Source organism: Stegastes partitus, unplaced genomic scaffold (assembly GCF_000690725.1).
Source record: "Stegastes partitus isolate 25-593 unplaced genomic scaffold, Stegastes_partitus-1.0.2 Scaffold1483, whole genome shotgun sequence".
Taxonomy (NCBI): domain Eukaryota; kingdom Metazoa; phylum Chordata; class Actinopteri; family Pomacentridae; genus Stegastes; species Stegastes partitus.
This window is the reverse complement of record NW_007579214.1, coordinates 162,996-177,230: the sequence shown is the minus strand read 5'-3', so window position 1 is coordinate 177,230 and position 14,235 is coordinate 162,996. Positions and strand designations below refer to the sequence as shown.

At 40.3% G+C, this 14,235-nt stretch overlaps 1 protein-coding gene across 1 annotated transcript; it reads right to left on the bottom strand.

Moving 5' to 3' along the window:
• Nucleotides 1–225: 225 nt before the first annotated feature.
• LOC103370805 (olfactomedin-like protein 2B) lies at nucleotides 226–11,915 on the bottom strand. The gene is made up of 9 exons (XM_008299964.1): nucleotides 11,293–11,915; nucleotides 8,486–8,758; nucleotides 8,255–8,362; nucleotides 5,092–5,256; nucleotides 4,763–4,979; nucleotides 4,190–4,624; nucleotides 3,537–3,713; nucleotides 2,467–2,663; nucleotides 226–1,497 (listed from the first exon to the last, which is right to left on the bottom strand). The coding sequence occupies exons 1-9, from the start codon at nucleotides 11,560–11,562 to the stop codon at nucleotides 1,108–1,110; spliced, it is 2,232 nt and encodes a 743-aa protein (XP_008298186.1). The 5' UTR covers nucleotides 11,563–11,915; the 3' UTR covers nucleotides 226–1,107.
• Nucleotides 11,916–14,235: the final 2,320 nt, after the last annotated feature.

Genomic DNA, 14,235 nt, shown 5'->3' with positions numbered 1-14,235 from the left:
GAGACAAACAATCAAGCACACTCACAATTTAGAATAAGCAAACTCCACACAGAAAGATCCCAGGCGTCCTAAACGGGACGTAAACTGGAGACCTTCTAGCTGTGAGGCAACGGTGCTAACCACCCACCACCGTGCAGCCCGTGTTAGGTAATTTACTTTTTAAATAGTCAAAACTGATGCAGTAGATGTTGAGATATCTTGATTTTTAACCCCAAAAATATCAGATCCCATGATGCAATGGCATGCCTCTACTACAGCATGTGACTAAGTATTTCTATCTTCCCAGTTTACACAACAGGACTACAATTTGTAGTCTTAAAGCCAAAGCTCAGATGATAAATCTGATGTATGAAGCCTATTGTCCCTAATTTTACTAAACTGTTCCACAGCAGATGACCTTGTACAGCTATTTTCCCAAAGTCGACAGGCTCCTCATGTCTGGTAAACCTGACAAAGTGAGGTTTGGTCAAACCCTCACACAAAGTGTTTTTTTTTTTTCTGAGCTCAATCCACCGTCACCTTATCATCACATGACTTCTGTTGAAACGCACTAGACTCGTGGAAGGTCCTTCCTTATTCTTTCTTTAGAGACAGAAAGTTTTCTCTGCAGTGGTCATTATTTTTAAGCAAAATAAACATGCAGATCTTGTGGATGAGACGGACTACCATGGGCATTCATTTGCTTTTCTGGAACCATTTCTGTGTGGTTAATGTGCACTAATGCGTGCTCAGTTCCTCTGTGATCTTTCCACCACAGTCTGAGGAACAGGTATACATGGTTTCTCATAATAATAGGAAATGTTCCACTTGTTGAAAAAGAGTAAAATGTGTGACCATAAATTTACATTCATTCATGTCGCCCAGGGAGTTTTGCCCTTTTCCAAATATGAATTCATTTCTGCTTGTTGTCTGATTTCTCTTCTCAGTGACTTTGGCGTGTTTGGCTGCAGCTGAAGTCACCTGACTGATCCACAGTCATTTAGAAACAAAACACTGATTAAATATCTGTTCAGGTAACATCTTATTTCTCTGTCCTCAGCTTCATTCTTGGATATGTTAAGATGCAGAACATCCCTCATTTCTTCCACGTCTGTGTGCTTCATTGAGCTAATAAGCAAAGATGATATCGTACATCATCTGATGTCCATCGTCCCATGCGTACAGTTTCTTGTCCAGTGGGCAGTAAGCCACCTGGGAGGTGTGTGTGTGCATGTTCGTGAACGCCAGGCTCGGCACAGTGTGCGTGAGTGTGTGTGTGTCAAAGGCGTACGTCACGTTTGCGTAGCGACGTTCTATCGTGTCGACTGCATAGAGCACGCCACAAACCAGGAAGCTGTTGCCATAGCGACCACGCCGAAGACCCGTGCGAAAGGTTCGTATCGGCTGAAGGTCTCGTGGATGAAGGTGGATGAGCAGGATCACTTCCTGGTGGAAGCCTTCAGTGTCCAGAGCCGGATACAGCAGCCACAGGCCGGACTCATCCACAGCAAACTCCACCTGGAACATAAAACATAATGATACCCTCAGAGGACCAAATATACAGCTTTAAAGCCTCAACCTAATAAAGTTTTTACTGTGTTTAGACATTGGCAGCCATCACAGTTTTCAGATTAACAATGGAATAAGTTGTATGTGGTATTGGTGGGTACTTGTAGTGATGAACCAACAGATATAGCATCTATAAAAAGTATTCCCCTCCATTACAAGTTTTCCTTTCTATTGCTTTCCTGAATTAGTTCAGGATTCATAGTTCACATAATTTTCCTTGTTTTTTTTTTTTTTTTTAAACTTACAACAAAATTGATGTCGTACCCACTGAGCACAGTAATTGTTCCACACTTCAAGAAAAGTGCTTTTGCAATTTCTGTTTGACAAAAGAGCTAAAAAGAATCATATCTGTGCAGTACGATGAACTTCGGATGTTGAAGGCTTAATTTCGTATTAAGACTGAATGTATTGGGAAAACTCACGATCTAAAGCATTCTATCACACAAACCAATGTGGCCCAATAGGCAGATATTTGTCAATAAATAATATGAGTTACATCCGCTAACTATGAGTAGCTAATAGATGAAACTGACAAGACAAAATATGTCGATATGGATGTTTACTGATGTTGACGTGTTTGAATGAAGTTCAGGAAGAGTCAGTCACGTTTTTATAAAGAGACCAATCGCTTCCTAACTACAACTCCGTACTTATCTTCCCATCTCACTCTCAGAAACAAACAAAATGTTGATTTTTTCTTTTATAATTGTTTTCTACAACTCCAGCAGTTGTTCCTAGTTCTACTATTTGCCCTTTTGACCCATTTAGTGATTTGTAGTGTTTTTGTTCCCCTAAGTGACCTTAAGTGACCCTTTAAAGAGCTCCACGTCCACATGCCTCAAATTTAAATCATCATGCATCATGTGTTTCTCATGCAGTTAAATCAAAATCAAAGTAAAAGCACACTGTCAGTCTTACTTCAGTCTGCGTCCTGTGAGCTTGCTCCTCCAGTAAAGCGTCATGTAATGTGGTCCAGGCAGCTACGTATCTGTGTCTCAGGTCATATCTGATGACATCCCTGCTGAAGGCACGGTTGTAGTAGAAAGCTCCATTGAATACAACGTGGCCTGTTCCCGTGAAACTGTAGGGCAGCTTGTACGAGTTACTTGCCTGACCTGAGCAGAAGGAACGCAAAAAAACACACGTGTGAAAACCTCAAAAAAGACAACAGGGGCCAATATTCTTAGAGGATTAAATATATAAAAAGAAACTTTGAATCTGAGGTTTGCAAACTGTAAGTGCAAGCCCTTGTGATGTTGAAACACACAGCTGTCAAACGGAAATTTAGAAATGTCAGCTCTAAATGTAATCTATTAATCTAAACTGTCTGGCAGGTCTTTTATTGTCAGTTTCCACTCATTCGAGTCATACAGCTCGTCGGTTTTCCTTTTCAGTAGATTTTTCAACTTGCCAGCGGTGGTGGAGTGCTAGTTTGTTGCTGAATGACTTCATGCATGAATTGTTGATGCAAATGTTTTTTAAAACTTATGAGAACCACCACTGGTTTTCCTCAAGAAAGGTTCACTGAATTGATCAAATTGTTGCTCCAATTACCGCAATTGTTGCTGAAAAATAGGAGTCATAGAGATTTTATAAAAGCAGTTTTTTTTACTCGTGTACACCTCAGAAATATTTCAAAGTCAGGTGGTTGGATAGTGCAAGACAAATCATTGCCAACAGCTTAAAGATTAAAAAACAAAAAAACACACAGCTGAACAAAGCCGAGGTCAACAGGACCCAAAAAGACTGACTTGTTCTAGCAGATTTGTGTCATGGGATGGATTAGGGAACCTGAAACTGAGACTTTGTCTGGAGTTTAGGATGTAGATTTGCCTCACGACCTTTGGTGGTAACAACAAAGGAAGTGTTCTGCTGCTAATTTAGTCACTAGTTGTAAAAACAATCTTTAAACCAGACATGGCTGAATGATTTGGACTGGTTGGAGGTAGATTAGGAATTCAGGCTCCTCAACACACAAACTCCTCTACCTGATTTGAAGGTGTCCATGTCTCTGAACTCCAGGAGATTGTTGCCATAGTGACCATTGGTTAGGTAGATGACATTTCCATGGCCGCGAGCATCTCTCATCCAGGCTCCATCACTGAGGCCGTAGGAGTTCTGCTGGACTGGTTCGGAGATGCTAGCTACCGTGTCTTTACACACCGCTGTAAGAGCACACAGGGAAAGTGACAGCGTGAATAAAGATATAAAATATGTGAACTCACTGTCAGATAAATTATGTTATATGAAGACTGATAAGCCAAAACATCATCACCACGCCTGTCAAACATGCTCTTGGTTCTTAGCATGCAACTATAAAAGCTTCAACCCTTCAAAACTAGGACATCTCAGAGACCCCTGTGCAGATGGACCAGCATTACTACCAACACCCTAAAACCAGGTCATGGTTTGCCCTTTGCCTTTCTCCACCCTTGTTATCTGTCCAAAACAACCCTGCCTTTGTCCAACTTGCTCAGCTCTTCACACCTGCCCAATCTCCTGCATCCAATTTGCAAAGACTTTGAGATTCAACTGTTTACTTTCATCTAATATATACCTTTACATTTGGCGTTTACCAAGATACTAAACGGTATTTACTTGTGAGCAGTCATAAAGTTTTGGCTCATCTCTGTATCCGTACCAGGCTTTTTGGTGGTCTTCAGCTGGTCAGTGGGACTCTCCGTCCAGCTGAGTCGACTCTTGGGTCCGGGTTTAGACGTTGCGGTGGGAGAAGCATCACTGGGTGGACGGATAATGGTGTCTGAGGGTGAAGCGGTTTGCTGGGTGCTGGGCCGAACAGTAGTTCTGGTAGTTTGTTGGGAAGGAGTTGTCAGTTTGGTTGTTGTTGGTCTTATAGTTGTTGTCGGGGTTATTTCAGTCGTCGGTTTGATGGTGGATGGAGTTGGTTTGGTTGTAGTTGTGGTTTGTCGGCTGGTTGTTGGTGGAGCTGTTGGTGCCGGACTGCTTAGGGACCTTGACAGATCCTTGTCTGGTTTTGTGGTAACAGTTTTATCTACTGTAGGCGGCAGCTGGTCAGAGATCAGCAAGTCCAGTGAAACATCTGAGGTTAGAGTGGCTGTAAGACAAGAAAAACATTTCAGTATATATATATTTTTTTTTTTTTTTTTTAAATCTCAGCCATAAGGTCACTATAATGGCTGTTTCCATGTCACCTAAAAGCTTATCATTAGCCATAGGAGTGCATTAAACTCACTATTCTTTCCTCTCCCTTTCTCTCCCCCCATGAAGGTCTCTTCCGCTGCCTTGTAAAAGGTCACGCCCTTGATGACCACACTGTTCTTGTCTTTGATTGGCTGCCTTGGCTCTGTCTTCTCTTTGATGGGCTTTTGAGCTTCTGTCTTGTTCCTGGTTGGCTGCTGTTGCTCCAGACCATCTTGCTGGTTTTTCTTCAGATGACTGTCATAATTCTTCTGCAAAAGAAAATATAAAGAATATAAACTTCTCATTTGAGAAAACATCATTCTTTAAAATCTGGGGATATGTTTTGGCCCCTGATCTGTTAGATGTTTAGAAAGTTCATACCTGCTTGTTGGCGTAGGCTGCTGCTCCACTTTTAGGTCCTGAGCGCTCCAAGTCATTGACTTTCTTTTTTTTCTGCTGGGCCTTCTTGTCTTTTTCCTTTTCCTTTGCTCTTTCCTTCGCACGTTCCTTCTCTCTCGCTCTTTCGGTAAAATTTCCAACGAACGCCTGGAGTGCACAAACAGGTTGACATGAAGGATAAACACTACACTGTTCATCCTGAAGAGCAATTCACAAGAGTTTACTCAAACTGTACACAGACTACTGACAAAGTAAAAGAAAAACTAAACTGAACACAAGGCATAACGACTCCCTGAATGGTTGAAGAACAAAAAACGATCACATGCTCTCGATGCAGCTGTGAACTGATGTACGACCTTTGGGGTGACAGTGTTTACATGTACACCTGGTTGTAATCATATTTGTGATGTGGTGATAACATGAAACACAGAGATATCTGGTCACTTAAACCCCTGTTGACATAATAAATACTGCTGTCCCAGTTACTGATTACTGTGTGTTGTTTTCTTACTGTTTCTTGCTGTTTTCTGGAGTGAAACATTCTGTAACTGTCTAACCTTGATTCCTTTGACTGTGTGGCTATTAAAAATGAGGCTACTTAGGCTTTTAGCAGACTTACCACTATTAAAAACTAAAATAGCCTTGCAAAGCCACCTTTTTTTCCAGCAATTAGAGAGGAGAGCGACAGGAAATATTAAACCTGTCTCGCACTTTGACCAGTGTTCAGGCTGTTACTGTCACCATGCAGGACAAGGGAGCAGTGGATGAAGATATGCAGCCGTGACTGGTGAGATAGTTTTCTAATGGTGTCGTTCATCCCTTCAGTGGCTGTTACAAAACCAGAGGAAACACCAGTACAAGCAACAGCTCTGCGACTGTTGAGAGTGGCCTTACTGTTGTCCAAACTGGGTAGCTGTGGGGAAAATCACTTGGTTTGCTAACCAGCTTGAGATTTACAGATGCAGAGTGAAAAAAATCCGCATTTAAGTTCTGCCACAATATGGTGGACAAAGCTATGGGTCACTTCATCAGAGTTCCAAGTCAAGAGGAAGCTATTCAGACAGTTTGTGTTTCTGTTTGTCATTTGGATGAAGTTGTAGATATTTGGCAGCGGATACAAGCCGGAAAAAAAGATGTAAATATGCAACAGTACTCCAGCTAGCCTAGTCTGGTTTCTCAAAACCAGGATAAAGGCTCATCCAAGTTTCTGAAATCAGGATATGATGTTTAGATGCACCAACATAAAAACAGGATACTTCAAAACCCCGATAATTTCCATGATATTCAAGTCCATGTAAACACAGTCAATGTTTGAGCCTACAAAGCTTGGGTATTAAAAATGTTTTGTCTTTCAGATGGAATGGAAGTTTTAATCTGCATCTAAATACAGTGATGGTTAAAGTGTTCACCAGTGGGTTATTCCATCTCAAATCATCAGGGGCTTTCTGCTCGGACATCTATAATTTGCTAAAACCTTTTTTTAATCATAAACTTTAACTATTTAAAATATTATCTGTGAAATTTTTCATTGACATATCAAGCACTTTCTGAGATACGTTTTTCTCCCTTTATTCTAAACTTGCACATGAACCTACTTTGAGCCTGTTTTTTTGCACATTTAAATTTGAGGCTTCCTGATATATTATCATTGAAACAGCCTCAAATTTATATGTGCAAAAAAACAAATGTGCTGATGATTTATCTCGCAAAATCTCACAAAAATTTCACAAACACTAATATAAATATTTATATTTTATGTCATAAAGTTTTCAGGCATTTTCTGGCAATTCAGAGATGGTTGAGCAGAAATGTGATATTTGAGATAGAATACCCTAATTCTACTGTCAAGGAACATTAACTACCCTTAAAAATATAGAAAATTCTTTAATTTTTTTGTGTCAAATGCTAAAAATGACATCTCATCTCCTTATCCTCCCTCACCTAAAGTTTCATAAGTTTAACTGCTGAACGCTAGACGCCTCCTACTTCGCTGAAACGTTCATTCTCAGTGTATGTGTGCTGGAGGTTTGAAGGTTTCCACATCATATTTGTGGACGCTGCATATTGAACCATGATTGGTTTCCAGGCTCGTGGCGATGTCATAAATCTTTCTGGTTTGTACACGTGTAAAACTCATATTTAGGGTGAGCACAGAGAAACTTTCCCACTTCTGTCCTCTCTCCCTCCAAGCCCACATCATTCCACAGCGCACAGATGTCACATTTTATTACCCAACTGGAAGAAACCTGTTTAATCTATGAGAGGAGCATCTTCAGCCATAAACACTTTGCTTGTATTTGTTGAGAAGCTGGGCTTTCACTCTCACCATCACGTGCACAGACATGAAGAGGAATTCGCTTATTCTAGTACATTTAAATTTAGCCAGTTAAACCACAGGACAGCTGCATGATATGTGGAGTAATTTTCCATTTGAGGATGAGTTAAGTGGGATCATCCTATCCAAAAGTATTTTAGCAGCGGCTGTAAACAACCCCAGCTGACTGCAACTATGTAAACTGTGACAATTAAGATTTTTTTTTTTTTCCAGGAGCTTTTCGCTGCTGAAACACTGAAAACTTACAGCTGTGACTTTCTTTCTTAAGCATCAGCAAAAACAACATGTAGCCTTAAATTAGTCAGCTTAATCTCTATGAGTAATAATAACACTGCAGTGCTTTAGCCACAGTATTTATATAAGTTAGGTTATTTCAAAAATGTCTAATACTGTAGTGTACAGCTTTATTATTACATTAGTAAGGTTAATCTCCATAATTAATAATACTTTAGTGTCTTAATGTGTATCATAGTCATGTAAAGCAGTATTTTATATAACTTTTGTAGGGTTTAATCAATAATATGTAAAATATTCACAACACTACAGGGTGGTACCTACAATGTTTGGTCTTGTTAGGTTATTTTCGTACCTCCAATCATAGTTCTTTTTTCTTATTACTATATAACAACTTTGTCTTGACTTGTCTTGGCTTCGTTATTTCATCTTGTGTATGTTGCATGTTGAATTTGTTTTCATTTTTTTTATCTAATTTGACATTTTGTTCTATTGTAAAGCACTTTGTAACTCTGTTTTCAAAAGGTGCTGCACAAATAAAGATATTAATATTCTATATGATCTATGTGAGCTCACCTTCTCCATGTTGTCCACTCGGCTCAGCAGCTTGGTGGTGACAGAGTGCAGCTTTAACAAGTCCATTCCATACAGAGAGCCCTCCAGCAGGTCAATGATAGTCGCCAGCTGAACAGACAAAATCACAGAGATTAACCGCACAAAGAGGACAGAAGGTCAGAGAAAGAAGAAAACACTCATTATGGAAAACATCTCAAGCAAAAGTTCAAACTCAGAACTGTGTGTTTCTACCTTGATGTCATCTTTGGTGGCGTCCTGCAGCTTTTTGAACCTGTACTCTCCCTCGCACGGGTTCACGGCTGAAGGTGGAGCCATGCACTCACACTTCTTGCAGTCTGTTCCCTTGGTGATCGTCTCTACTGTGTAAAAATGCTGGGATGGTGAGGACGGGTCGCTGTCATGAATACGGCTGCAGTCAGAGCGTTTGATGGGCCGAACAATACAGCGACACACACAGTCGGACCCTGAAGACGTCGTTCTGACTTTGTCGTAATCACCCAGCAACTGAAAAAGAGGGACAAAGTATTTCTTTCTCAGTATCCTGTTCAGCTCCAGACTGCTCAAATCAGAGGAAACTTAAAAAATAATGTAGTAATCATTCATTTGAATGTACAGTAGTGAACAAAAGTTTACATACAATTGCAAAGACTATCTGCATCATGGCAGTCTTGAGATTCCAATGACTCCTATAACTCTTAATTTTCTATGAAGGAATCATTGAAACACATGCTCTTTGTCAAAAAAAAAACACTCATACATTTTGTTTTTTTCATAGATTTATTATCGGTCTTCTTGACAAAATCTGCTGGATCAAGAATCTACAAACAGCAACTTTAACTTTGAGTTTGATGATAAAAAAAAGTTATGTTAATCAAATTTCCTAAGTGGCAGGACCCCTTAACTTCTTGTGAGCGATTACGTTTGACTAGAGCTGCTGATTCCTGTCAGCAAATTTAAATAGGGCCTATTTCATACACTCATTAGACTTTGCTACAAATGCTACAGAGGGAAAGTGTAAGGAGCTGAGTACAAGAAGCAAATCTTTGACTTGAACAAGTCAGGAAAATCACTTAGAGCCATTTCAAAGCAGCTGCTGATCCCAAAATTGACCGTGTGCAAACAACTATTTTAAGTATGAAGTGCATGGTACAATTGTGTCACTGCAAAGATCAGGAAGAAAACACAAACTATCACCTACTGCTGAGAGACAGTTGGTCAGGATGGTCAAGGGTCAACCAAAAATCACCATAAAGCAGGTCTGCAATGAGTTAGAAGCTGCTGGAACACAGGTGTCCGTGTCCACAGTCAAGTGTGTTTTACATCACCATGAGCTGAGAGGCTGCAAGAAAGAAGTGCTTCCTCCAGAAACAACACCTTAAAGCTCAGCTGAAGTTTGCTGCTGATCACACGGACAAAGAAACGGCCTTTTGGAGGAAAGTTCTGTGGTCGGATGAAACAAAAATTGAGCTGTTTAGCCACAATGACCAGAAACATGGTTGGAGGAGAAAAGGTGAGGCCTTTAACCCCAAGAACACCAAACCTACTGTTAAGCACGGTGGTGGCAGTATTATGCTCTGGGGCTGTTTTGCTGTGGAAGTTGGAGTGGAAGCGGTGCTTTACACAAAGTAAAAGAGGATTACAGAAGGTTGGTTCTTGGACACAGTCGGATGTTCCAAAAAGACAATGACCCAAAACACCTATCAAAAATGGTAGATAAACTACTAAATCTGGCTAGAATTAAGGTTTTAGACTGGCCTCCCAAAAGTCCTGACTTAAACTGCTTCGAGAAGAAACAAGCCCGTGTCAGAAAGCCAACAAACTCAGTTGAACTGCACCAATTCTGTCAACAGGAGTGTTAAAAGATAGAACCAGACTGCTACCAAAAGTGTCCAGTTGAGGTGAAATTGGCCAAATATGAGCATTGCTGTATGTATATTTTTTACCCAGGAGATTTTTCCATATTTCTAGAAGACCGATAATGAAACTCTAAAAGAAGCAAAATGTTTATTGTTGTGTCTGACACATGGGTTGTAATGATTCCATGATAGAAAAATAAGAGCTGTAGGAGTCATAGGAAACTCAAGACTGCAATGATATACAAAGTGTGTGTAAACTTTTGTTCACAACTGTATATTTGACACTGTTTATTAGTCTACAGAATATTCTGAGCAGAAGCACAAGAATTCAGAGTGAAAAAGGAGCAGCAGCATGTGTGATGATGGGCAGCTGCAGTGGTGAGTGGCCTCTGAAGAAGAATAGCTGCAGGCGTTTACAAACAGGCACTTACTGGTTTGGAGCACGTACAGTTTGAACGATATTACATAACCAGCCGCCAGAAGGATGCAAAGTGTTGCCATAGTGCACACACACACACACACAAAGACACACTCAGCTCTGGCTTCGATTTACCACGTCATTTAAGCTGAACTGACAATCTGGGGGTTTGGGTTGTGTTAAAAGGAAAAATCAAGTATAGACCAAGTTCTGCAAGGAAAACCTGCATGTGTCCCAATCCTATTTCACAGGGGAAATGAAAAATGTAAGGGTTTACAGTTACAAAGCAGCATGAGTCCTAAAAGCACAAGTGCCTTTAATTCTCCTGTGGTTTTTCTCTTGATGAAGTGTATGGAAAGTTTTGCTGAGCTGACTTCAAGGAGGTTTTCTGATACACAATGGATCAAATGAGGTCGCCTGGAGAGAGGAAAGTTAAATAGGTCAAGCTAAGTTAATACTTCCCACAATTATATATTTTTCTAAATGAACTACCATGGCCCACACAGAACTTCACTTCAAGTCAGATCAAGTTTACAGCTGATTTACAGTGAACGTCTGGAGAGAAAACCATTTGAACGCTGCTTATTTCACTGTGCTGAATGCTGCTTTGTGTGTTAAATGATGCCGAATTAAAACGTGCCTTTACTTTATCTAGAAAATATGTGTATTCTTTCTCCTACTAGTTTTTTGTGGTCGCAGCAAGCAGTTTATTGACAACTTGCAAATTTGTTAGTGCAGTTTGGTACTGAATAAAAAGAGCTGACCTGGCTGATGATGTTCTCCTGGTTGTCCATCTCTTCCTCCAGAGGCTCCACGGTGGGCTGCTGGACTGTCCCCGGCAGCTGCTGCTCGCCTCCCCGCTGACTTTCCTCCACCTCACCGGCGAATGGAGCATCTTTGTCCGGCTGACTCAGCTCCTCGGTTCCGGCCAGCAGCATCTTATCCCGGGGTGGGTCGGTGCTCCTGTCCGCCTCCTGAGCATCGAGTCCGCTCACAGCGCAGCACAAAATCAGCAGCGACACTTTGCGCCACATTTCTCCTCAGCAGCGTGTCCTCAGTGCTCCCAGGTAATTATCAGGTAGTGTCTGAGCAGTCTGAGAGAATAAACCCTCAACAGTCCATTAAAGTTAAATAGAAAGTAAATGTAAATGTGTCCTCAAAGGTTTTAACGAGCAAAAAACTCACTTCAACTTTTGCGCTCTGCAGTTAGTTAGAAAATTAACTGCAAACAATTTTTAAAATGGCTGGAAAACAAAAAAAAATCCAAATACTACAAATAATAATAAAATTCGAGCTGTCCGGCTGACGTGTCGCCGGTGAACTGGGTGGTACCGGCAGAACTAACTGATCCTCCGGCTCCGGTCCAAACACGACTGGCCGCGCGCGAGCCTCACAGAGGAAAGAGAGAGAGAGAGAGAGAGGGGAGCGCGTGCAGGCAGAATCCAGGTTGGACACTAATTACTGCACGAGCAGCCGCCAGCCAATCAGAGCAGCTGCTGAGCAATAAACAGAGGTTCTGATTGGTTAAATGATGCAGCTGTGGTCAGTTTTAAAACCGCCTCATCCAGCAAAGCTCATCAATATTAGAGGGGCGTTAAAGTAGATGGTAAAACATCTGAATCCTCCTTTTAAACCGTCCTCTCAGGTCTGAGTGCTGGAGTGTAGAACTGTATTTCTTCACAAACCAAAACTGAAAAACAGAGAAAACAAGACCTGTTTTTGTTTTACTGTTATAAATGAATGAATAAAAATAAGATAACAGCTCAGTTTTTTTTGTCTATTTTACATCACAAAGGAAAACATGAGAACTTTCCCCTTTTCGTCTTTTTTTTTTCAAGCACAAACCCAGTATTTTTTCTTTTTAATTTTTCAGTTTTAAACCAACACAAACAAAAAAAACTAAATCAAGAAAACATGTACATTATTTACATTTTTCCACTTTAAACAAAAATAAATAAATAAATAAAAAATTGAGAAAATAGGTCTATTTTTAATATTTACATTTTACTAAAAACAAAAAAAGAGAAAATTTTTAAACCTCAAATGAAAACTTAATAAAGCAGGCCTGTTATTTGTTTGTTTTTCTGTTTTAACCCAAAAGGAAAAACTAAATAAACAAATTTTTTGTTTAAAGTCAAAAATAGTGTCCTTTAGAGCTACTGATTTTTTAGCTACTGAAACTCTAGTTCCATGGTTCTTGCAGTCAGAACGTGGACAAAGGCTGCCGTAAAATGACCAAGGTTCTGTCCCAAAGACACACGAAGCCTCCAGGCCTGGAAACGCAGGTTAAAGTGAAGTCTTCAACCTGCATTCTTTCTACCAGCCAGCAGGGGCCGTCACCTCTGGTTGCATAAGAAGTCAGAGTGTATAGAAGTCTATGAGAAAATGATCTTACTTCTCACTGGATTTGTTACCTCAGCAATCAGTTGCTCATGTCAAGACTTTTTGAATACAGCATGATGTTCATTTTGTAAATTGTAGATCCTTTTTGAGTAGAACTGCCATTAAAGCAGAGTATGATTCAGAACAGCCCAGCTTACAGCTTTTAGGAAGAATCGAGTAGCCAAGGAGGTCACAGCAAGGTTTGGATGGAGGAAATAGCTCAGGTGATGTTAGGAATACAATCCCTGCGCTTCATTTTAAGAGCTGACGCTAAAGATTTGACTTTTGGTCTCAGGCTTCACATGTGTTGCTGCATTTAGAGCATCTGATTTAAGCGCTCCACCTCAGAGGCATCATGTTCTTTTTGCACTTTGTGAAGCCTGCTTTTGTTTTTCTCACATAAGCTTTTGTACATCCAGCTTAGGGCCATAAACTGTTTTCTACTGGGGCATCTTAAAGAAGGACTCCAACCCAGAGCTGGTCTTGTCATTTGCAGCCTACTGCGGTGTTGGAGGTGGTTTCTTAAGGACGATTTTACAGGAAGGATATTTGTCCTTTCTAGGTCACTGACTGGTTGTTGTCTCCACAGGTTTGGTTTTTAGCAAACTGGCTCTTTTGGCTTCCATATAACAAATATTGTGCTCCAAGGAAAATATGAGGAGGAAGAACTAACACAAACATCTCACAATATAATAGAATACAATACACACCACAAATTATGTCTCTGAGTACACAATGGTAACTAAAACACAGAGGAGAGTCGTCGGTCGTCTAGTTTTGAATACATCGGGTGTTGCCAGACCAAAAGGAGCAAATTAGCAAGTTGGTTTAGTGTAGTCAGAGAGTTTTATGCAAGTGACAGAAAATAAACCAACAGTTGTGTCTCTTTTTGACTTGTCATAGCAGAAAAGCTAAAGGTGTAACTAAAGCCTTAAACTAAAGGCTGTATGCTCACGTTAACGATGGCTATCAATTACATCTGCGCTGAAGTGAAGAAGATCTGAACCTTATTTTTTATAATGAAACTGTAAAACAAGTAAAAAAAAAAACACATGTTCTAATATACTAAGTTTTCATAAAAATCTAAGCTCCATTAATTCCTTCCAACCTGGAGATCCCTGCACACTATTTGAAGACTATGAAATGTGGCCCGGTCACTAAGGAGGCCATCTGCTGCTACAATAACTACAACGGTCGCAGTATTTGTTATAATTCATAACTGCTGATTCAAAGTTGCAGCTAAGACTGTTTAGAACAGGTTCTGAAACATCAATGTTACTGACTCATAGGCTGCTATTTACTCTGTAACTCACAGTTTTGGTTTG

Bases quoted from the DNA above. Each gene is read 5' to 3' on its own strand.
- LOC103370805 (XM_008299964.1), bottom strand. From the start codon at position 11,562: ATGTGGCGCAAAGTGTCGCTGCTGATTTTGTGCTGCGCTGTGAGCGGA. The intron at 8,363-8,485 runs GTAGAAACACAC...TTGTCTGTTCAG, and splicing joins CCACCAAAGATGACATCAAG to CTGGCGACTATCATTGACCT. The intron at 5,257-8,254 runs GTGAGCTCACAT...TGTGCACTCCAG, and splicing joins GAGTGGACAACATGGAGAAG to GCGTTCGTTGGAAATTTTAC.